At 34.6% G+C, this 26,216-nt stretch overlaps 1 protein-coding gene across 5 annotated transcripts in view; it reads right to left on the minus strand.

Annotated features, from left to right (window-relative positions):
• Positions 1 to 317: 317 nt before the first annotated feature.
• The window catches only part of LOC105336239 (RNA-binding protein Musashi homolog 2), a 51,286-nt gene continuing 25,387 nt past the window's right edge, over positions 318 to 26,216 (minus strand). Inside the window, exons 8-15 of one of the 5 annotated variants that reach the window (XM_011440467.4) lie at positions 14,806 to 14,888; positions 14,169 to 14,256; positions 12,970 to 13,032; positions 11,786 to 11,866; positions 7,778 to 7,993; positions 6,629 to 6,801; positions 5,804 to 5,878; positions 318 to 5,071 (exon numbers count right to left, since the gene is read on the minus strand). In XM_011440467.4, coding sequence (XP_011438769.2) covers positions 5,030 to 5,071; positions 5,804 to 5,878; positions 6,629 to 6,801; positions 7,778 to 7,993; positions 11,786 to 11,866; positions 12,970 to 13,032; positions 14,169 to 14,256; positions 14,806 to 14,888 — 821 coding nt within the window. In that variant the 3' untranslated portion in view covers positions 318 to 5,029. The remainder of the gene's footprint in view (positions 5,072 to 5,803; positions 5,879 to 6,628; positions 6,802 to 7,777; positions 7,994 to 11,785; positions 11,867 to 12,969; positions 13,033 to 14,168; positions 14,257 to 14,805; positions 14,889 to 26,216) is intronic. The other 4 variants (XM_011440470.4, XM_011440468.4, XM_011440469.4 and 1 more) reach the window with 4 other exon arrangements.

Raw genomic sequence — 26,216 nt, forward strand, 5'->3', positions numbered from 1 at the left:
CATGTGCATGTATGCGTATAATATCATCTACTTGTGTCTTTCATATCGAGATAACACATTAAGTAAGCAAATTCATAATTGAATTGATTACACAGCTTCCATGGCTGTTTAGTGCAAGTATACCCTTTTCGTAACTTTCCAATAAACAAGTTCCTTGCTCTGTGCAAATTTGCAAAATTCGATATTTGTTGTTGTTATTCACATTTTCAAACGGAAAATGCTAGAACCGACATAGATATATGTGTTCGGTACAAAGTACAGTGTTCATAAACCTTTGTAAGAATGGTAAAAAAAACCATCAATAAAAAACACAGACATTCTGAATATACCGTTTTTATTTCAGTTGACTCTTTTTCACAAATACACTATACAAAGGTCAAGACATAATACCTTGGGTGAATCAGAGATAATCAGGTTATTGGTCAGTGAAGGTTATGTGTGCTGAGAAAGAAAACAATGAAGATTTTTCCCAAGGTTTGTTTTTTACAAAGTCCACAGAAAACGTGGTCCCCTAATGACATCATACTCCCAAGTCAAAAAAGTTCTTAACAGGTCAAAATATCGACTTGAAAGTTGAATGACTTCAAACAAAACCCCGACATCACATATTTCACCTATTTCAAGAAAAGTGCGGACTTGGCCACATAGAAACTAGTCTTTGGCACATATTTGCTTTTCATTACTTTGCCATAATGGTTTGAATATACCCTTTGTAAAGTCGCCACTTCAGTCAAATAAATAAACTAATCTAAGTTAGTCTACTCTACTCAAAATAGAAATACAGGTCACATAACAAAGGCTCTAAAACAAATTCAGAAATCTGTACAAGAACTACGAAGCAGACGAATACTCCGACATTACTGTACAATGAAGGGACTAGGGTTTGGTATTCTTCGGTCATCTCTGCCCTTTAAAGTGTGGTTTTTAAGATTTCATAAAATATATTAAAACACACCATAAATATACGTATTACAGGTTTTGTTTGTCCTATTCTATATTATTTGTTCTACGCTAAGTACCCATATAGGTCACACATATATATTCCCCACAAATAAGAACTCTTACAAAAAGCATCGACATCCACTCCCAGACTTGGTGAGAATGAATGCCAATATTTACTTTTAAACACCAACTATTGCACTATAACTTAGCACCTCAAGGCAGATCTATGGCGGGAATTCTCTTTTATCTAATTTTTTTGAGATGTGTTTCCCCCAAGACAACAACATAAACACAAACCACAAGTTAAAAGGGCCTTATACATATATATGCCTTGTGTGCATTGAGACAGTGCTTAATGAGGCGATTCCATGGCACAGAAATAGCTGCAACTTGGAAACTTGTGATCCTAGGCTACTAATTCTACAATTATATAGTCTTTACACATGTACCTATGCTTGTTACAGATTTAGCAGATAGAGTCCCTGAGATTTTAGGCTCGAAAGTCCCATTTTGATAACTCCCACTTTCCCAAAACACCTGTCTTTTTCATCCTGGTCAAAATTAAGTATAGATTTCTAAGACAAAAACACATTTTGTGACTACTGTAAACTGGGCAGGTGGACCAAAAATGAAAAAAAAAAATAGTTGATTTGGAAAAAAGGGGGGGGTCATCATCATCACTGACTTCCTGGTAACCAACACTTTCAAGAGCAGAGGTGACGTAGACAGTTGTTAAGTGACCTGCATCTCATATTAGGGAATGTTTTGTCTAAACCATTCATCCACGCTGTTGTAAACTTTTTGACAAGTTTTTTATAATGTTTTTTGTTAAAACTCCACGTTGATTGAACCTGCCGACGAATGATTTCAGTCTTTCTAACACCCCCTGCCAAGGAACAATAACAGGGCCTCTTCACAGTGCCTGCATTTCAGAACACCGAGTCACTTTTCTCAATCTTTGTCAATTCCTTTGTGAAACATTTTTGTTTTTTTCTCTCTATTCAGATTGAAGCGAAAGTGAAAGCGTTTCGAAGGTCACCTAGTTCTGTTCCTTAGCAACGAGTCCTCTATGTTCTCAAACTACAGATAATGAAAATTAAATATGACCATATGTACACTTCTTTTTGTCATTTAAGATAAATCTTCAATAGTATATTCAGTTGATAGAAATAAAAAAAAACATGAACAGCATTTACACATAAACTTTGTTTGACTTTCTACATTGAATACTCACAAATCATAATTTGTGATTTTGAGACATTTTTGGACCCTGATAAATGTTGGTATACATAATTTTTTTCTTACAATTAGCACTAAGGCATAATTTTTCTTGGTTAATATAAGTGAATTATTTTCAATCATAAATGTCTGTCTTGTTACCATGACAAATCTTATTTTATCGTAATAATTTTTTTTTTGGTTGCATAAAAGGATTTTAAAAAATCTGGATCACCCCTCCTCATGGCAACGAAAAGTCAGACAAAAATGAAGTGTATGTATATATATATACACACAATCAATATCACAGAGGGAAGTTTGAAAATGAGGCTAGATTTCACCCACTTCTTTTTCACTGATCATTACACATGTAAAAACCCAGACCAATCACTCAGATTTGCCAGCCTCATTTTCAATCTTTTCGCACAACTGTGCTTTTGGGGTTTTTTTTTTCTTTCGTAATAATTAAAAAAAAAGTTAATAGGATAAATCTCTCAAAATTGAGAGAAATATCGTAGTCCACTGTAAGGAGTCAATATAGTGAATATAGATATATAATATATATATATAGAAAGATAAATGTTACATGTCATAACGTACATAGTATATATATATACACAGATGATACCCTGCCCAAAAGCAATGGTGATGAAAACTAGTCTACTATACAAACCACTACTCTACCACATATAGGTGTGAATCATAAAATGTAAAATCCAAAACCGTACCTTCTCTACCCACCAAAAGTCAAAATAAAATATCAAAATATTAATTTACATATAGAAAAAAAAATGTTTCGTAAAAATAACAATCGAATAAAATGTAAACTTTGCGATTTTTTCTCACAAGATCCTTTTTTTAAAATGCCCCAATAAAAACACAACCAATAATACAGTGAAAGCGAGTGGGTAAAGAAAGTAGGCTGAATACATAAGTATGTATATAAAATGATAAAAGTTTAGAATGAGGTTTTTTTTGGTAAAATTAAGTTGATCAACAATACAATGTATATGTGACATCATCTGTACAAACAAGTAATAACTTCAAAGTAGAATTGTCACCAACCTCCAATGCCATTATTTTTTTTTTCATTTTTTTTTTTTCATATAGCTTGGGCTTGGTTGTTCCTTTTCAGTTTATTTGTAAAATGACAAGACAACTAAATGCTTCAGATATCAAGTTTTTCACAGTTGACCTTTGGAACCAGTGACAATTCTACTCCTCGATTCCCCCTTTCCCCTGGTCATACAACAATAAAGGATAAAAATGTTTTTAGTCCCCCTGTATAACAACCTTTAGTATTGAAATAAAAAAAAAATCCAACAATCATTTAATATAATAATAAAAACTTGCGTAAAATCTTAGCACATTTGCTCTTTCATATAACGTTACTACATTACTACAGTATATAAACCAGAATGATCACACATTCATACTGCTAGTGAACACCCGACTATCATAGATTTAATAAAAAAAAAGGAAGCAATCTACACTACTATAAACACGCCCAGGGTTTATGTCACATTTTTCACCATTGTTCTTGAGAAACGCAGAGAAATATTCAGCGACAATTGACAACCATAGAGAATAAAACATGGACCGAGACGAAAACACCCACAGCAACAAGTTTGTTTTATATATTTTTAAAAAAAATTTACAAGTTTCCAAAAACAGGTTTTTCACACAAAGGTTAAATTCTTTTGAATCGTATAAACACAGAATACGGTCTAGTCTGAACAGGTTGACTAGAGAAGTAGTCTCCAAGGAAACAAAAGTCGAACGAAACACATTTTGTTGCAATAAAGAAAAAAAAAGATAGATACCTGTGCATGTATAATAATAAAAAAAACTGAACACAACCCTTGAATTTTCACAAGAACAAAGTGGGACAGTTTTTTTGTGTGTAAAAAAAAAAAAACGCGGAAAAATAAAAGAGCAAATAAATAAAGGATATCCACTCTACACATGGTGTGTCTAACTACGATCAGATCTGCTGCAATATCACATAATGTAATACATAACAATGTAATGATTACCAAAAAAATTCACTTAAGTCTTTATTGCTGAGAGTTATATGCTTTGGATAATTAACACTAATATCACACAATTGAAGTGAACGATCTTCACCAACATGACTACAAGAACATGTAGTTCAGTCTTTGGCCAGCATTCGCAGTCAAAAATTAAGGAAAAAAAAATATATATGTGAATAAAAAAAAAACCGTTCCACATAAAAGTTAGAATCTAAAAACGGCTTAACATTTTCAATCGTTATTGCAATGAATTTTTCAAATTCAAACATCGGGGCTATTTTGCAAAATTTGTGAAATTAAGTGTAAAATTTTTGCTTATAAAAACTGTAAACAACTTGTAAGTAAATTCAATGAAGATGACATAACTGAAAATGTTTGGTAGTTCCCTCAATTTTTTGTGACCTTAATGAGATGAAACGGTTCATACGAAAAACATTTAATTCTAGCAATAAATACTACCATTGAATAAATGCTTCAAATATTTCACAAATTTCGCCTGATCTTCATATGAATCGCACATGAGATAAATGAACAAATCAAAATGAGGGTTTAAAATAAAACAAAAAAAGTTAAAACATTTTTACATCATATATACATCATATCATTAAGTTCATAAAAGCCAGTAAAATTGATTAAAAAAAAAAGATAAGAAGATTGATCACATATATATGTGCCATTTCTTCATGTTGTTTAAACATTAGGGTTCAGAAATCCTTTCACCATTCCCACCAAATTTAACATTTATCAATCAATCAGCAATGAGATTACATTTGCTGCGTACTGTATGCGTCCGTAGTGTGCCGATGGCGTTGCATATGATTGGGTCTATCTGGTATTTAGTGATAGCCATTCTGAAATCCCTGTGGAATCAGTTGTGCCTGTTTTATACAAAAAAAAAAAATACTAATTAGATTAAAATGATACATTTTGAATACAATTTCTGCAAAAACAAATTAAAGTACAAAAGTTGACTTTATCATTGTAAACTTTATCAAATTAATTACTAATTGATACAGCAAACAATCATACATTAGTGAAAGAACTTCTCAAGATTGATAGTGTTATATAGTTTTTTGATGTATTTCTTTAAAATTCAAATTAAAAAGATAAAAGATTATAGATAAAAAATATTCAGTTAAAGATTGGTGCTACAAAGTCCTGAAAATCTAATGTTAAAGAAATCAGAATGGACCTACTATATTCATCATCTACGGAAACATTCAGCATGCAATGAAACAGATCATTGTGTATCTTAAGAGCAACACAACATGCCTTCCATCAATTTTTTTTTGATTGCTTGTTTTTTTAAAAAATGGACTTATTGAAACAAATAAATCTCTATATTGAAGCTCATCTCGCATGCAAGTAATGATAAAAGGCAATTTCTATTAACCAATATTCAAAAACAAAGCAATTATCTTTTCCTATTATTAATTGCATTTGATTTAATTTTCAAGAGCAGATACTAAAAAATTGAGAATGATTTCTAAGCAACTGAAAAAATATACGGTAACTATAGTGGAAGAAGAAAAGTTACGAAATGCGTGAGGATGAAGTGATGATCAAAAACGACGTAAGCTGAAACAGAGGCTGCTAGACTACAGACGTACCTTACTTAACACATCGTGAATGTATCTATTTGAACTAGTGGCATCAACGTATCCTAGGCCGTCGTGTATACCATACTAAATAAAAGAGGAGTGCCCAGTCAGTGGTTTATATCACATTGCCCTAAAAACCCACAGACTCTCCGTCACCAGAAGGAATCTTTCCGTTTTTCCCCAGAGATTTTTGAAAAGCATTTTATGCGCAGATCCAGAGGGGGCTTTAAGGATGTCAAACTTCTTGAATCTAAACTTCTTAAATTCACATGGTGAAATGACCTTAATGAAAATAGGCCTTAGACCAATTTGGCAATCAAAATTAAACCTCAGATTCCCCAGGAAATTTTATTTTTTCTGGATCCGCACATGCATTTTATTCCATCACATTTAATCTACCACTACTAACAGTACAAACTAGCATCTACTTATGTAGCCACTGGTCATGGGGGTACATATAAATAGTTTATGTATTTTTGGAATATTGTTTTTTCTTAAGAGACACTTCATCATGCTAATAGTCTGGTTGTTTCTTACAAAGGAGTGCACACCAAATTAAATAAAAATCTACAACCTTCTACACCCAGTGGTAAAATCGCTGAAATCAACACTCAATTAACTTTTAACCCTTGTTTCTCAAAAAAGCATAAGATTTCGAAATTAAATTTTTGTTTTGTTTTGGATAGCTGTTATTATTATTTTTTTTTTAAAATTTCAACAAATTACAAATAAAATATTTTGTGAACTTGGAATTCATCAACCTTTCCACTGGTCCTCTAAAACTACCATCTAAAACATTGCAACAACTCCAAGCAGAACAGAAAACAAACTTACTGCAGTGTTGAGAGCAAAGCCCGTGGGCTGTGGGCTGGTGGCCTGGATGTAGCCCAGCCCGTCCTGGGCAATGAATGTGTCCACTGGGCCCGGGCTGGTGGTGAGGGGCACGGAGCGGGTGCTGGGGGAGGTAGCGGTGGGGAAACCCTGGTGTCCAAGGCTGTTGATCATGGCTGAAATGTCAAAACAACATGCTCTCACTGGACAGAACCATGCTAGCATACACAGCAGGGCAATGTACAATAGGTAACCCAACACCAAAAAACCATCCTCAATTCTATCATCTCCTGTTACCTCCAACATAGAAGCATTGGGGTACGGTCCTAAGAGCACACACTTAACACCAGCAGAGTAGTTGTGTTAATAAGAACTTAACTTTTCTTCATTTCAAAGCAGAGTCACTTAAACTTTAAGCCATGCATACATTCATCTATATGACTATTGTTTTATTGATGCCTAGATTTTTTAATTTATCAAAGTCTTGTACTTCAAACGAAATCTAAAATGTTAGGTTCAACTAGTGTTACGATTATCTAGTAGATGTATATAAATATCTTAAGACCAAGTGCTGTACATTGTATCAAGCAAAAACAAACAAACAAACAAAAAGGAAAATGTCCATCTTCCATCAAGTGTATTCTAGCTTTTGAAACCAAATCTAATACAATTTACACTACCAATGAATTGTGCATGCAATACTCCATTAATTACTACAAAGTTTGTTACTGCTCATTGATGGAAATTAAATCAAAATTAGTACCCGTAATTTTACATGTATTTTCATAAATATGATATATAGCAGTGAAGAGAAAATCTGTGAAATATTAGTATAAATAGGAATAAATAGGAACAAATGCATAGATATATGGTGTATATCGATACAATTCATCAAAGTAAAAAAAAAAAAGCTTGCAAGGAATACAATGACAAATGCACCAAGTTAAAAAAAAAATGCCAAGGTTGTAATTTTCATGCAAACTTAAATATTCCTCACAAGGTTTTTTTCCCTTTCCCTCGCAAACATATAATCACCATGTGCAACGTTTAAGTACGAATTTGTGACACATTTTGTAAACGTTGTTATATTTCTGCTAATTTATCGGCTCGACCATTCAACTGTTTATCTTCTTGACTTATAAGGATTAGTACCTGTTCTCTGTGCTGTTAGCAGCTGTTCTCCCACCCTAGCCAGGGGGGAGTTACTGACTGGCAGTGGGGAGGGCTCACTGCGTTGTATTTGTAGGGCGTTGGTGGCCATGGGGCTAGTGGTAGCACCAATATCTGCATATATGGCAGGGGAGACCTGTCGCTCACCGGGGGTAGCAGTGGGGGTTTGTATTAAACCAGTGGGATAACCAGGGAAGCCTATACAAAAGACGACATACACCATGAGAGCTCTTTATAACAACTACAACAGCTCACGTATCAAATTTCAAATTTGAAAAAGGGGAGTAACCCTTATTAAATCAAAAATTCATTCCTTTGTATTTAAATTCATTTTTTTGTAAGCAGATTGACAGCTGTATAGGCTGGCTTCCCTGGTTTTGCAATGTCTAATACAGAACAGCGCACACACTTTATGAAGATGCATTGTCTACATGAAGTAGCAGCTAGGGCATGAGTTCACCTATAGCTACTCTAGAACAAAGAATATTCAATTTTCACGTAAATATCTAATGTTATTCAAAGTCAAGCTATATGTAAACTAGGAATGGCATTTTGCCCTTTTGAAAATTTAACTTTTCAAGAAAATAAGACCCAATAAGACCAAAATTTCATTTGAAATATTGCATGCAAAAAAAAAATAATAATAACTACAATAAGCATTGGTTTCAAACTACATCTACTGGTATCTATATAATATGGAAGCTTGAATTATAGTGTGGCGATGATTCTATTCATAGACATGCAAAATCAGCGGAGCAGCCATTATTGACAATATCAGCAAAAACAGTCATTCTCAATGGCAAAGGTGAAAATTCAAATGAAAATCTACCATAAAATTCATTAATATATAGGTTAAAAAATAAAACATAAAGGAAGTATTCAGGATACACATCAAATATATATACTGGTAAATGAATTTATATATATGAAGACAATAATTCAAAATTCTAAATAAATAGTTTCCTTTTTGTCTAAAAAAATTTCCAAAAAAACATTAAGTAAGTTAACAATCAAAGACCTTGTATTGTTAAATACAGACAACATCAATAGATTATCAAATGAATTAAAAATAAAATACATGCATGTTTTAATATATCCTAAGAGGGCATAATGATTGGACAAAATGATAATAAATAAAAATGACAGCTTGTTAATTAATCAGCACATTGACGATTGCATGAAAACTCTAGCTAAATGAAGAGCAGGGTTAGTCAACGACATAAATGCACAGGACTACAATTAAATCCAGCTCACGACAGTTCAAGATGTCATATTTGTAGACAGAGTGCAGGGAATTCTGGGAACTATAAAGCTTGGAATCACTGCGTCCATTTTGTGACGAAAATTACGGTCTGATTACAACACAACGCATTAACATTTTCATCAATGGGCCATTTGAATTAAGAATTGTGAAATTGCGTTTTTAAGGTAATACCCAGACGTTGATATGGAAACGGTGGTGCTTACTTGGACTTCCTGTCATGCCCAAGACACCGCGAGTCGCCCCACCAGCCCTAGCACTGCGAGCTACGACGGCCGAAGCAGACCGTGCAACTACAGCGGCAGAGGCGATTCCATTCATGCCTGCCAAATTACACAAAACAATCGGTCACATACATCATTGCCTTCTACCCATAATTCCCTGCCATTATACACACAAAACCTACCATACTCCACTCACAATATATCAACCTCTCGTTTTCGTGTTTGTTTTCAGAAAGGAAACAAAATTTGTTAACAAAATTTTATTCCCAAAAAAGACCAAATGCCATATCAAGCCTTGATTGGCTGATAGGCTTACAATGGATGAATTAAGATTCAGAATCATAAATCAGGTTTTTGTGTGAGAGAAAGAAATGAAGAAATTCCTTATGGTATTTGGTTTTATGAATTTGTTCCACTGAATTTTGAATCTTGCTTTTCTTAATTTACAAATACTTTTTAAGTATCCAACATGAAGAATATCTTCTATCATTCTCAGTGAAAATTTCTTCTCATCTTCCTCTCATTTCAAAAGTTTTTTAAATCTCTAGTCAGTTAAAAAACAAATCAGTAAAAGAATCTAAGAAAAATCAAAATGGTGCTCTATACAAGAAAAAATTAAAGAAAATATTTTGACAGGACAATTTTAGTTTGTTAAAAGTATCAGTGTAAACTCTCTAGTAAAATCAATGATAATCCAACAGTCTGCATAAATTAACACTGCATGTAAATCTACCAGGCAGGATTTGTAAGCCATTTTGGTTTTCTGATAGTATATTGATAACTCTATAATCTAACAGGCTGTATTAGAAGATATAGATAACTGACTACATGGTATAAAAGGGGCTGACTGATCTTTTTACACAAGATAATGTTAATAGCATCAATGCTAGTGATTGAGATAATTCAAGTCAGGGTTAAAAAAAAGAACCCAAGTATTTCTAGGTTATATAATATATCCAAATGCATAGTTGTTTTCATAAACACTTTGTGACAATGGGGCATAATAATTTGAGTTGAGTGTGTTAAAGCCTTATGTCCTTGATGCTAATTTGACAACTTTGACAGGAAAAAATATACCAAATTTCTCTCTATTATTCTAATATCTAAAAATTTTTAAATATGCTCTTAGCCTATGCTAAAATTTTTAACCACAAAAAATCTCATTTCGTTTTTGGCAAGCCTTTGCAGCGTATGATTTTACTTGAGGTAGCCTGGTTAAAGGGGTAAGCCATTCAAAAGAACAAAACAAAATCTTGGTAAACTTTGAACTTGTAAATGTAAACACCAATTCTACAGTGAATATTAAATACATGTATTTTGTTTTACAATGTGAAACACGAAACTCTCTGTGCGAAGTTTACCTAATGGAGGTATTAAATTTAAAGCCTAAAGGCTGTGCGGGTATTCATTAATGCTCATAAAAACAGTAAAACTACATGTACCAGCATTGAATTTCTCAAAACTTTTGTCAATTAAACTTTAGGTGAACAGAAATGATGACAATTTGTCAAGTCTAATGGATTAAATGGATTGACTGTTGTAAACAACATGCTAATATAAACACATGATTATGAAGAGAAAAATAAATTTACATTAATGAATTAACATGTCATCAATGCCAATTTCTACCATTAGATGAGTGGAAAACAATCCAGCTGCATAGTTTATTGCTATGTTATATTTTGTTTTGAAAATGGTGGCATAACAGCCTAATTCATTTTCTTTTCAGTCAAGAATCCAAAAGAATTTTACATCTAGAAATGTTTGTTACTCAGATAAGATATTTAAAGTACGATTTAGCTACTGGTTTGGCATTGGTCAGACGGAGTTACTTCTCATACAACACATGGAAATAAACCACGGAGCTTTACAGTTTCCACCTCATATCAATGCTAAGAAAACAAAGCTTTCAAAATTGATATACACGTATCTACTACATCAAAAAACAGAAAAAAGTAAATAAATATCAAATCACAGAGAGAACAGATCCCTACTGTCCAAGTGACAAATGACAAAAAATTAATCGTAAAAGAAATATCGTCTGGACAACATTATGTCTGCTTATAGGACTTTCAACATGCAGAGAGACAAAGATAAACACAGATCTACTACATGTCTGCTCCCAACTATAAGATTTGGCACTGGAGATCACACATGCCCTATCACTCCATATTATCCACAACAAAACTCCGTTCTTCCTGCGGTGCAGATATTTTGGCTCAATAAATATGGCCCATTAAAAAATGGTTCAATAAAAAATATATTACAATAAATTAACAAGCATCTTTAAATATACATATAACAGAATAAATACACAACAGTTTATTATTTTTTTTATTGTGTGTGTTGGCGATCTTTCTGGTCTCAGCTGATATGTTGTCGTCTTTCTCTCCAATTAATGTGAACTCTGTGATCAGAGTTATTTCCCATAGGGCTGAAACGTTAAGTTGACAGAGAGGATAGTTTAGAAGGGGTACCACTGCCCTAGTTCTAAAATTTCCATACCTGGATAATAATAGCCTGCTGGGGCCAGAGTAGGAAATCCACGACCATAGGGGTAGCTAGGCAATCCTGTCGGCAGATAGCCTGGAAAGGAAAACAAAGCACAGAATCAATATACACGTCCTCTGATCCTTTCTTAAGCTCAGGGACTTTTTAAAAAAACTATTCAACTTTCATTTGCTCTCATTTTTTTCCCACAAGGAGTTTAAAATTATGAAGCATTTCTCTTTTCTTTTCTTTTTTGACATTTCAAATACATGCAAAAGAGAAGATGTAAAGTGTTGTTTTTTTTTTTTAATTTTGAAGTAAAACAAGGTACATGCATTCTTTCTGACTTTCTTACGGTGTGTATAAGCTAAATTTTTCAAAGGTAATTTTTCTGAGAATAAAGATAACATCTTTATTTTTGTAAATAAGTGACAAACCTGATTCATGCTTAAATTTCATGCTTAATCTTGTTTTTTAATTAAAATATACAATGATTTTACTCTTTTTAACACCCCCCTTTCCATTTCACTTGCAGTTTGACAAAAAAAAGCTCTTTAAAATTTATTCCCACTGATCAAATTGGTGAAAAGGATCTCTTCCAAACACATTAATGTTGTATAAATGTATAGCTTTCCAACATAATCATTTGTTTTTATCTATGTTTTTACACTGAAAGCAACGGAGCTTAGAAAATTGCCTATGAAATACTTTTAAAGAGCACGTTATCAATCATTTAAAGAAATTAGACATGGCTGTTCACAATAAATAAATTTTCTCCTGAAAAAAGAATTTAATAGAAAAGAAATCTTTAAGTAAGAAGAAAGCTATTAGTTCACACAACTAAACAGGGACGACTTTATGTCATGCAATATAGGGCAAGGAATAAACACACAAGGATTCTACAGAATTTTCAAACTACAAAATCTAGCTGATGTCATGCATGACAGATAGTCACAGCTGAACAATTAGTCAGGGCTGCCAATGTGTACATGAAGCAGAAAATTTGAACAAGAAATGCTTGGACACAACACTGCAGCCCTAACTTGTTCGTGTTAGTAGATATAAATTGTAGCAAGAGTAGTCTTTCTTAGTTTGTGAAGTTCATTTCCGTTCTTTCGGTTCGGATCTTGTCCTGACCAGAGTACGAAAGAGGGGCAGTTCTGGTACAAGTGAAATATAGCAGAGACTGTACAACTTACACAGTTCCGGCATAATTAATTCTTGTGGAATTTCGCCCAAGACGATTTCGCCATCCTCCGTCACTAAGAAAGGATTAGAAAAAAGGGAAATCAAGTTTTAGTGGTAGCAAGAAGCTCACACTTTGTACTAGTGCAACTGAGAACCAGTTTAACAGGAAGAGGAAGTTGTTCACCTGAAATTGCAAATTCCACTCTAATGATGCATTTGAAGATTTACTTCAAACAAATCAATTAACTACTTCTAAACAGTGTTCTAAGGGAATTCAATTTCTAAATAAGTGGTGTTTTCAAAAAAAAAAAAAAAAAATTAAAACATTTTCTTGAAAAAATTCCTTTGTAACTTGAACAATTTAGAAACTTCCTCATCCAACTTGAACACTGAAGCTGAACTTAATTGCACTAGATGAACACCTTTGATTCATATATGCTCAATCGAGAGAGGAACCTTTTTCTCCAGGGAATTCTATGTCACACAGGGCTGTTATAACATAAAACTCATATGAGAATACACAATCAAAGGTGCTATGTACTGGTGAATATTAAAAAAAAAAGTAATAAACCAAAAAGTCTACCACAACTTCCGTGTAAAAATTCTTTTTTTTTTTTTTTTAAAAGGTTTTAATTAATAAAAAAAAATATATAAATAACATTGGACTAGTACATTCAACAGCGAAACCTACAAATCTGTTGATCTAGAAAATACATTAAGACAGAAGTGCAATAACACCGTACAAAGCGGGGTGAGGCAGCGCAGTTTCTACTTCTGCCAGTTATCTCCCTTCTGATGCAGTTACTTCCCTTGCACATTTGACCTCTTGCCTGATGAGTGATAAGCCTTTGTCATATCTCTACCACAGTACTAATTTTACATTGTAATACCACATCTAAAGATAATGATTAACATGCACAGGTCCTTCACTCACTTCTATCACAAGAAGTGAATGAAGCCAAAAAAAGTTGTTCGGATTAAGTTTTCACAAGAGAAGAGCTATATCACTTTTTAATTCTACCACTCAATATCTACCTCGGACAACATGCAGAAAAAAAAATGAATGACCACGGAAACAAGTTGGCAAAAGGTCATCATGTGCAACGAGTTGTTTATTTTTTCTTTTGTAAAGAGGAATAATATGTATATATGTATAACTACAGTCAACCCAAAAATCTACATCCAAGTGATGGTCTACGTTGGTACTTACCATACGCCCCCCTGGTCAGGGTGCCCCTCCCACGCGCCAGGGTGGTGGGTAGCATCACCTCTTTGGGCTGAGCTTTCTTACACTCCACCTATACAAAAATAAAATTGGGTATTAATCATGTTCGTTACTGGTAATTCTTGATAATCATAAATATGACGCCTTGTGAATTCTTGCTATTCTGTAATAAAAATGGCTGTTATTCTAATAGTTACTAAAATCTATAGCAAGGAATTTAAATATTGAGAAAAATATTAATGATGTAACTGTAGGAACGGAAATTTGACTATTTCCTTATGAAGGACACTATGGCACTTGGTTGTTGATTGCTTGATGAGTCGTGCGATATGCTTGTTCTGTGACTTTGTGCTGTTGTGTGTGTAAGGTATTTGTAGGTGGCGATCACTGACCTACCATGACCATTGTGTAAAGCAATGTACTTCTGAAGGCAGCGAACACATCTCGTCAGAAAGCTACAGTACTTTCCGTTGTTCTACATAGCAACTTGTCAAGCTTATATGTTGCTTACGTATGTTCTTTCAACTTGTTTGTCTCATGCTCTCATTATTTTGAGTTGGGCTTTTCCCACTGACTGCACTAAACAAAGAACTTTTCGTGTAATGGGTGTGGGCTATTTTACCATTTTCTTGTTGATCTCGTGGAAGTGGATTTCACACACCTTGTCCACCACATCTTCATTCTCAAAGGTTACAAATCCAAACCCTGCAAAAAACCCAAATAATTCACATCAAATCTTGGCATTAGATTTATGATGATCACACATCCTAGTTCTAACTAAACGGCCCTATCCAACTGGTTTTCTGTAGCCCCATGATGGTATACTTTCATTATTTGGATCATTATATCCCCAAATAACTCTTAAGATTGCCTTACAATATTTAACCTCATGCCAAATTTAGACCAAAAGCAATCACTCCGGGAACGCTTGTACTGATAGATGCATAAATCTTTAAAAGCCATTTTCTGACACCTTAGGAATCTTTCCTGCAATTAACTTTCAACCCAATATTTGCTACAATCAAATGCTCTTGTAAGAAGTTCCCAAACAATGACTTCCTAACAATGTCTCAAACAATGCCAGCCCTTTGAGGTGAAGCTGGGAACAGACTTTGTTTTCCAAACCCATCATGCTGCTTTCAGTTTGCAAAAAAATTTTATTTGAGCATTTACCAATTGTTCCGAGGTTCAAACGGGATCTTTGTGGACCAAAAATTGAAATTACCATGTTTGAACAAAACATGGACTTTTGCTGTATACATACGGCCATTAACACAGGCTGAGAACTTGTAAGATGTTTAACAGATCGACTAAATAAATATTTGGCTAGTTTACTTCAACAATGCTATTTAAACATCTTTTCCACCTTTGCGACACATGGTCTTCTACAGCACTTGTTTGTCTGTTTGCCTGGGCTATACCTCAATGATTCATTTCTGGGGCAGTCCCCCATTGCACCTAATTGAAGTGTTCCCCGAAAACTGACAAAAAATATTACATAAACAACAGGAAACTTAAGGACTCATTACATCGGTGTGACATAGCAGACTTAACCATCTAATCCTTCTAGAAATAACCTCTGACAAAACAGACCTTTCAAACAACAGGTTCATACCCACCTACGTTTCGAAATGACTAAAGACTTAACAAAGTCACAACTAATTCCCACTAATAGAGCTACAGTTTATAATAAATATATTTGTTATTTATTAGGAATGTTTCTTTTAAAATCCCATAACCAACACACATGTTACATATTGTTCGTTTTTTGTTTGTTTTTTTTTCATTCAAAAAAACATTTTGATTCTATTAATTTAAAGTGAATAAAAAGAAATGAAAAAAAGAGATCTTTTTTTGGTTTCTACAGACTTTCCTGTTATTAGGATTACATAGTTCTGTTAATGTGAAGAATATAGTCTACAGCAGTGATAACCTGTGCTTTCTGACATTCCATGGAGAAACAAAGTACAACACTATTAACAGTCATGCACTAGAACACTGAGTCGAAAAAGCAAAATACGGCTACTGGAAAAATTCAGTTGTATACCTAATCTTTCTACCAACAATAAAAGCCTACCAAGTCAAAAAAAAAATAAAAAATAAATAAATAAAGAAGAAGCTTTCATTGGTAACATAGATATTTTTCGCTTCAGTGAAAAAACGGGGTAAGAATTTTGCGCATTGTAAAAAGGCTGTGTTAAGAAGGGCAAGGAGAACTGTCCACAATGGGATGCAGTACGTGTAACACTTCCACCAGAAAAAAAAATTAACCAGACAAAAAAATTCCTCGATTATGATACACTACCACTGAGTACAATCTACAATATTGAAAGCTAGCTGGCTTTTTATTGGTCTAGATGTTTTGGTCTAAGTTTTGTGAGGCTAAATTTGATTGGCTATCTACTAAGTCATGTTATATACCATCATGGGAACAGATCCAGACTCCATGGCCTGCAACGGTTCATTCCTGAAATGTACAAGTCACATGTGTATACAATTTCAACAACCATTATTTATAGACCAAAATGCAATAGCTGGTATACCAGGCACTGAAAAAATTGAAATGAAACTAAAGACATGCATTCCAGGAATTTCATTTCCAATTGAACATCATTTACAGCTATTTTGTAGATGAAAGCTCTCAGCCTTCCCACATGATTAAAGACAAAATTTGAAGATATAAGCGCATCATAGAGAGTTATATTTATTTGCTACATAAATAAATATTAGTAGATTGGTTGGAATTGGTCCAGGAAAATATACGTCAATTTCTTTGCCTGTGCACTTCAACATCACCCCCAGTATCTGTTCACACTCGGCACAGCATATACAAAGATGCCCTTCTAATGAGAAAGAAGGCTACAAATTTTCCTATAATTATAAACTTTACCCAGGCAAATCTCTGAGATTTCCCGTAATCTCTCTAATTTTACAGCTAGGAAATGGCAAAAAGCATCTGGTTTTGCGAACTATGGGAGATTTACTTTATGTAAACACCTCTCTTGCACGGCACACACACCGTATAACGTATTGAGTGCAAAAAAATTACTTGAACTCTTTTCTACCACATGAACTGTAAACTTGTCAGAAATAAAACTCCCCATGTTTTCTAAGATTTTAATTTCTTTTCCAAGAAGATAAACTGGTACCATGAATTCAACTTGTGTGACAAGCTTTGATGCCTCGCGACTAATAAACTCGATTCCTGAAGATGAGGTTGGACTTAGAAAATACTTGAAACATTGGGTAAAAAATCCAGGTCTGGGGAATGTTCACAGATAAATGTGAGAAAATGCAGAGTTATTGCTTTGTTTTCAGCCATGTCATTCGTCACAGCCTAATCTTTGAAAGTTGAGTACCATGGCTCTGAACAACCCGGGAATTTAGATGGCGGATCAGCTTTCTCTTTTCTTTAACCTTGTCACCTTGCTCATGTTGTTTTAGTTTTAGCATTTATCATGTTTAAGGAGTGTGGACTTAAGACCTGCAAAAACCTGTCGGCCCCATTTTCTCGTCAGATAGATGTGAAATAAATATTTCATTGATTTCAACTCTGCGACCAGATAGGAAACGTCTTTGTTTGTAGCCCTTTTGTAGGTTACTTTTGATTAGCAAGTCAATAGCAATTTGATAGTTGCCACAAAATACTCATTTCCCTTTATCTGGCTTTGCAAGACAGGTAATTTAACTTCTATAAATACTTTTATTTTCATTTTTCTCTTGGACTACACCTCTTGAATGCCCAATAAAAATATCTGTAGTGACTCTTAAGGCAGTGATAATATTGCAGTTATATCCCTATCCCCAATTGGAAATCTATAGTTGCACTGGCATCACTTTCAGGTTTCAGGTCCTAAATGAGGAGAGTTTTGCAAGCAGACTGTGATATCATCGAAAAAAGCACCTGTTTGTAGCATTCTGACACATCCTACTCTGTGCCTTATCATCTGCTTATCAGAGACTTAATCCTTGGATATCTCTGGCAATGGCCAACAGGAGTGCACATTACTCTACTTTTCATCTTGTATATCATCTCCTGTATCCAAGATTACCTATTTGACTCTAGGGCTATAATGGAGCCCAGTAAGGGGCCAGTGTTCTAGGCGCCTTGAAACATGGCTTCCCATCTCCAAATTATCAACCCCAGCAGGGTAAAGCATGGCAACTGTGCAGGGATCCTTCAACAGTTGATCACCAAACCAAATCCACAATGCGGTAAAGATCTTGGCATTAGGAGTCAGAAGCTAACATCAGACTAGACTTACAGTTAAACTAATACCTCCTAATCAATTTTTAAAAGATAGCAAACTAATCAAAAGCAACAACTGATTAACAATTTGTTTAAAAATCAATTTTCTGCTTAATTGCATGAAAGCTTGTCAGTTTCCTATTATATTGCTTGAAGATGCTGCCTTCCACAATTACTGTTTTTTCCCTCGCCTCTTATTTGATGCAATGTGGAGATTCCAATGCTATTAAATCAATATTACACAGGTCTTGAAAATCACACCAGAGTCTAATGTTTTGATAATGAAATCTTAATCCCATCATCATCCTTCATATAGGGCTGCAGGCTCCGAAGGAAAACACAAATGAATGCCAGGCTTCCATTAATTAACAAGCGCAAACTCAATCCTTCAGGGGGTTCCATTTTATAAATTCTTAAAGATATAAACACACTTCAGACTGCATGCATCTTTTTTTCTAAACAGGAAATGTGAATCTTAAGTCATATACACATTAGCCAAACAACAGATCAACATTAGTGAAATGATGTTTTTTTTCTCGTCCATCAATCTATTCTAACAAAATCTCCCCTTTTTTGAATCTTAAAGATTCTTCGAAGCATGAAATACAGATCATTACTTTATGGAATATTTATCAGAGTACAGATGTTTAAAACAATCAGAAATGATGACATCCAGAAATTTATACACAGCAAAAAGATGAAAGGCTATTACGATAAAATTGGTTCATCTGCCAGTGGAAATCTAATTTCCATGTTTTTGTTGAACATTAAATAGAAGAACTCTCCTCGTGTGACAGCGATAAAATGTGTCTCGTAAGCTGATATTATATAATTGAAGTTGACATTTTCCTTTCAAATTCATTTGTGATTCTGCTATTACCCAGTCCTCCTAGACAATCACTGTGCCTATGATTTGTGGTAGCACATCATGAAATGTCATTATCGCATGTTCTTGTTGCCTAGCAATGTCCTGGGGGCTAGCAGAAGATGTCTGCTCCAAAGTTCTCCTCATCTGTGGTTATTTTGTCATACCTCCTAGCAACAACCCTGACCTTAGTTGGGACTTTCCCTAATTCTGATTGTAATGTATCAACATTAAAGAGAATTCATTGGGAACTGCAGTGGGAGGATTCCCATTAAAGTAACATCATTGTTAAGTGTATTGATGGCGACTATCATACATCACATAACATCACAGAAAAGCATTCAAAACTAAACTTGGGTACATGGAACGTTTATAACTTTAAATTGCTCAAGAAGGTTTTTATCCGAGCTTTATTTTCTTATTATGGATTGGATTTAGAAAAACCCCAAATATGTTTTTCAGTGGAAAAAAAAAGATAGAACACGACTCGCTTTCACCTTAATCTGTGGACAAACAGAACCGGACAAGAGGTACTAGATATTGTCAGAAACATGACGGATCGCTATGTTGGTTCTGGGTATTAATAAGATCTAACACAGAACAAACAACGCTTAACACTATGGTTTGTTCTCTAACAGAGCTGGTCCCAGTTACCGAAGACTGAGTGGTTACTATATTAAAAAGGGCCCCAGTAGATTAAACTGACCTACATATCACATGACTAAACAGGTCCCGAATGTCAAAATGCGATGTCAGTTTGCTTTTCAAAGTAAACTGAGTTGTTAATCCACTTCTCTAACACAACTCTAAAAAATAAAGACTGATTGTGTGCCTTAGGACAATTACAATTTTGATAAGAATCATCATAATCATTAGACTTATAAAAGAGATTTCATTTCATTCAGAATAAAAATTTTGAAGAAAAAAAACCTCTTTTATCAGTTCTACAAAGAAAAGCACTTTTACTGGCATTAGCCATAAATTTAGCCAGAAATTTTAATCAACTCAAGTTGTGCTTTCGCCGCAGTAGTGAAAATTTCCTGTAATTCTGGTGCATGTTTGCTTTGGACCCTGTGTGCTATATCTACTATAGCAGCTCTCAAGACTAAAAGTGGTGGGGTAAAAAAACGGGATGAAAGTCACAACTATCTCAAGCGCGATTCACATTGGAATTAAAATTTTCAAAAACCCTCTCCAGTTTTCAGGGTTGCCAAGCAATCTCACACAAAAGTTGCAATAAAAATTTCTTTTAAGTCTCAATTTTTAATCCACGGTTAGCTGTAAAAGCGACAGAAGATCTTTTAATACATCTCGCCAAATGGGGGTAATAGTATCCCAGAAATTTACATACGCATTATATACTTGAGAGTTTGTGATTTATTGATACTCAAACACCCTTAAACTGTTGAGGCTTGTCTGCAATCCTGAAGTACAGTATTTCGGCTATTATCAACTACATGTAATCGATCTGTGTTGTTGAAGTCCTGAAATTGAGTTTAATGGTACTTTTACCTCAACAACAGTTACTGTACAGCACTGCGTTTGGAAATGATTTTTCTGCCTGACAGAACTTATCTTCATTCTCTGTGTATAATCTGGTGTGGCTTCTAACAGGTTTAATCGTTTTTATGCTCGGAGGCATCAGACCTCTAAATTTCTATTGCTCTGATGACCTTATGCAAGGTTCTTCCAGTGGTTTCAATCTTGGTGCAGTGTTGAGAACAAGGGCAGATAACTGGGTTTTATCAGCACGGTTCTGTGCATCTGGTAATTGGCTTCAATCTTTTTTTCTCATTTCCTCCTACGCTGTATGTATGCATTATAAACCCTAGCCATCCATGTTATTGAACCACTAACACCACATTTACTTGTTTCAAATGCAAAATTAAACCTCCTGTTAAAAGAGTCACCAAAAGTTCAAGGAATGTGTCAGATCTTGACAATATACATAAAGTGACTAAAACCAATTTCCCTCGGCATCATTGCTTTTCTTCATCGCTAAATCTGAAAGCAATTTCATGTTCCAGTAGAAATTACATTTTCTGCAACATACATCCATTATGAATTTGTTTTATTTTTCACATCTACTGATAATTAATTTCATTAGATTTCATGCTGATTTTCTATTAGTAGAAAGCAACTTCTTTCAGGCCCTGATAAGCCAAACATGAGAGCATTTGCTTCGATTCTTCCATTTCCTGTGATCAATTTCTGATAGGTTTTTCCCCATGCTTTTAAACGAAGGCCAAATCTCTGGGTCAGAATTACTCATCACCATGCACTATAAACAAGACAGACATAGCAGGATATATCAGACATCAAAAGTGAAATATGTTGTAACTTTCTAATCAGCAGACTAAAAAATTATTTCATAACCGTACTCCCACAAAAACCCATCAAAAATCCACCACCATACGAATATTTCTGATACAAATCTTGAACATAAATAAATGTTACCGGTAGTTTTTTTCCTGCAAGCTTTACCAAGAAAACTGGTTTTTAATTATGAATCTGACTTGAAGAGTCCTTAATTGTTTTTCTTTTCCAAAGTAAATCCCCCAAAATTCAATCAATTTAATATCTTCTTGTTATTCTCAGAGTAAGCCCCCCCCCCTCCCCCCCATCAATTTAATCTACAACAAAACTTCCTAACACAAGATCTGACATTGATCTATGAAAAAATTTTGTGGTATGTATAGGTCCAGCAACATATTGGTGTAGAGTTTCCCTAATTACATGAAAATATAAAACCCTTTATGTCATTTTATTCTCCTAATTGGCCCTATCTGTCAGCCGTCCATAAAGCTGAGAATGCTTTTAAAGCAATGACTTTTCAGTCCTCAGATAGATGTAGTTCAGCTCGTATTGGATACTGAATTTGTAAATTATCACCCAGAGTGGGAGAACACAACAGTCAAAATTTACATAATAAAGAGAATCTCTTAATTACTTGCACTTGACACACTTTCATGTTATTTAATGAGAATGCACATATAATCTCGATCAGTTTCTGTATCCAGGCAAGGCACACATAGCCAAGTGATTGTTTTTCCAAACTACATGGGCACTCCACAGACTCCAATAATTCAGTGTAATTTAATTACATTGCATAACTGTTTTTCTTTCACAGCAGGACTGGTTATCATGGTAATTACCAAAGGATATTCCCAAGACTCGAGAGCAGCCATGATGAACCTTAACTCCAGGCTCAGAAAATTTATCATCGGCAAGGATATGGCTTAAGTCGACAAAATGTACAGGCATGGTACGATGCCAAAAGCAATCACACCCAATTTCTTACATTTCGAGAATAATGAGGTGTAAATTAACTTCTACTTCAGGTTTTGTATGCCATTTGAGTAAACTGGTCCTCATAATGAGACCTCTCAACTTCTTCTTGTGCTGAAGCATTCTGCTTAATGTGTGCTTGCTTTCAGATTATATGCATCTTTGAGCAAATTAATACGATTCTGCAGAGAAGTCATAAATTAGGGATGCTGGCAAAGTCAGACATCTCTAGTAGATGCAAACCCTTCAAGAGCTTTAAGTATGACAATGAGTTGAACTCTAAAATGTCTTATCTGAGGTGGATGTTGACACTATGAGATTTTCCAACTAAAAATGGAGTAAGCATTAATGATGAAAGCTTTGGATGCATGTCATCTGAGGAGGCATCCAATAAAGAAACTTAATGACCTGAAAAAATGATTACTGGTTGCCGGCGGCAATGACCTCTTGGTGAGCTCCTATCATGTAAGATTGACCATTTCCAATCTAACTCTTTCAATTGATCACAAAGGGAGGAGAAAGTCATGAATTTTCATATCCTGGCTTGATTGTTTACATACAGGCTACTGACTGCAGGCCAACGCAGATGAATATCAGTGACTTTTTCCCCTTGGTGATGAGAATTGCTAACTAATGAAGGCCTTGATTGGATGTCAATCAATGTAGAGGTTGAATTATACACACTAGGATGCATTTTTTGATTAATAAAACAAAAGATCACTACACCTTCACTTTATGAAACACCTGAGATCAGACGTACATGAAAAATTTACCACCAACTGGTAACAATGAAATGTAATCAAAGATATTGACATGTGATTGGGCGCAATGTCAGAATTAACGAAGAGATTTCGTGAACCATCAAGGCGCAAACAGGATATCCAACCCTTAGCAATGGTCTGCAATATGGAATGCGTAAGTTCTAAAATTTGATTTGGTGACAGAGACATGAAAAATCTACCCACTAACTCCCTCAAGAGGTTTATAGAATAGACAACTTTAATCTACCAAATGCAGGGCTAACAACCCTTCTTCTGATATAGCAGACATGAGTAAATACTCCTGCACTGATAGACAGCGCCCCTTCATCTTTTGAAGAATCAGACATGCTTGGTTTGGTGCCTTTCAGTTCCTCAGTCTGAGAAGTAACATAATTACACACACTGTTAAAATCTAAGTCAACACAGACCATCGTTTTTTGACGAGGGGGCAACGTTTCTCTGTATTGGATTTCCTCTAAGACCCCCCTTTAAGACTAATTCAAAAAATATCAAATCATTCGGTGTAAGAACCAAGGTCTGAAGGTCTGTGGAAGGTTTTTTAATCATCTCTTGTTTGCATAAGCATATTAACTCTGATGCTTGATTCAACTTTTTTCCAAAGAAGAAAACCCTTTTACCACTGAGAAAAAGGTAGTTTACCCTCTAAAGTGTTTGTCATTAGATCTTGGAATGTGTTTGCTCAATCACAGGTCATTAGTCTTCAATCAGATCATGGGGATGGAGAGTATATATAGAAGGTATTTACTATTTAATGCTGTTTAATGGCGGTTGGTGTGTAACTGTAGTTCTCAGATCTCCCAAGCACATGCATTGTTCCTTTGTGCTAGAGGTGTAAACTGCTATGAAAACTAGCCCCATTATCACTGGATTGTCAAAAACTGCCTACTGGAGCTACAGGGTCTGGTGAGAATTGTACAATTTTCACATAGCGCCAGTCATTTTTCACCTAGTTACAGACAGAGAAAAATACACCTCCTTAGCAATCATCATCTATTCATATAGCAAAGAAGAAGGAGATCCATTCCTCTAATGAAATAAAAATGTCTTTCCAAAATGGCTAGCTTGGTGAATTCTTTTTTATCTTGCTATGCACACATATGATTTCATTTGAATTTTTGGTAATGGAAATGCATTTCGATAATAAATAAACCTTTAAATCTGTTCCCCTCTGAATTCTAAGCAATGAGGAATACAGCTGTTAAACAGAAGTTGCATGGCACCGACAGACAAGCTTCAGCTGCTTAACAATGACAACAGCTTCTGCAGCAAGTGGTGCAAAAATAAACAGCCAACTCAGATTCTGCAGAGAGCTTTCAATGAACTGTGATGCCAGGCACCTGGTTTAACAATTCTTGAACTTGCATGATGTCAGAGAAAAGGGTTCTTTGTGCTCTTTGAGCTATTTACAAAGTTTGAACCCAGCAACTTCTTTTGCTTGACTGTAATGATGTGTTTACAATCTGGTGTTTTAGTGCTTAACTCAGCACGTTCAGCCAATGACTTTTATCCTTTTGCACATCATTAGAGAGAAATTACATTTTGGCATTCCTTAAATTCTATCAACTTTTTTTTCTAGTTCAAAAGACAATCTTGGTGAGTTTTACACCACTCCTATAGGAATTTGGCTTCTAAACTTCCTAGTTCTCCCTTAATCTATCCTTAATCTATCTAGTTACTAATGTTCATGCCTACTCTACCAGACTGTTCTAGCTTCTAAGACCCACCTTAATCCTCTAGTCTTACTTGTCCACTAAAAGATGTCCCATTACATTCAATTCTTTGATGACACTTCCACACACAAAAGGTATGATAATCCAATAGCACAAAATCATATGACAAACAGAAATCAAGGCGAAATATATCCAGTTTCTTGTAGAGAACTAATCACCATTTCTTCCTTTTTCTGTCCCCCTGAAACCACTAAAATTTCTAAAATCTGTTTCTAAAGGCAAGAACAAACAGCCAACCAAAGCTACCTGGAACATCTTTAGAAGATGTACTAAACCATTTATCTAGAAACTACCCATACCACCACGAATGAACTACAGTTGAATTAACTATATAGAAGTATTGTGACTAAACAGTGACATTACAGTTCAGAGATGAGGACTCTTGACATAAGCATTTCTTACTTATATAATATCTACTTTGGTTAAAAGCTCTACTGCATCACCACAGCCAAGACTGTACTAATAATACAAATGACTTTGTACTATGATCAACTAAGAATATACAACTCTATACTATAGACATGCATGCAATTTACTAACAAGCCGATTAACTTAATAAGAATAACAGCACAAAATTCCTCCTTCACACCAACTAGTTCTTCAGAAGTTGTGCGCATGTTGTAGAGAACGAGAATTGTTTTTCAAAAAACAAGAGAAAAGAAATATAAATTTTTCTTTGCAGTCTGATTGGGAAAAGCATTTTGGCACCAGCAAAATTACTTTTTCCAGCACAGCAATTACACACACTCCAAGAATGCCAGCTTAATTCAAAGATAATGAATTCACGTTAGATGCGAGTAACTGCAATTCTAATTTCCACCACCACCAGTAAATGCTCGCTACTTTTGCAAAATGGTTTATTGATGGTGTCATTTTAATGCCATTAATTATGGGGGGTACAAAAAAAAATGCAGTCATCAAAACACATTAGTATGGCCAGTATCTACATGTACATAGCCAAAGAAAATAAACAGGGATGAAGCCTCTTGTAATAGGTTTTCTAGATGCACAGTTTCTTGGTGTGTAGTGATTAACTGTTTTACATACTATGAGTCGAAATTTTTCCAGAATGTTATAAACGTTGTCCTTGCACTCTATCTGACTTTAAAAACCTGGTAA

The sequence above is a fragment of the Magallana gigas genome, chromosome 3 (genome assembly GCF_963853765.1).
Source record: "Magallana gigas chromosome 3, xbMagGiga1.1, whole genome shotgun sequence".
Classification (NCBI taxonomy): Eukaryota; Metazoa; Mollusca; class Bivalvia; order Ostreida; family Ostreidae; genus Magallana; species Magallana gigas.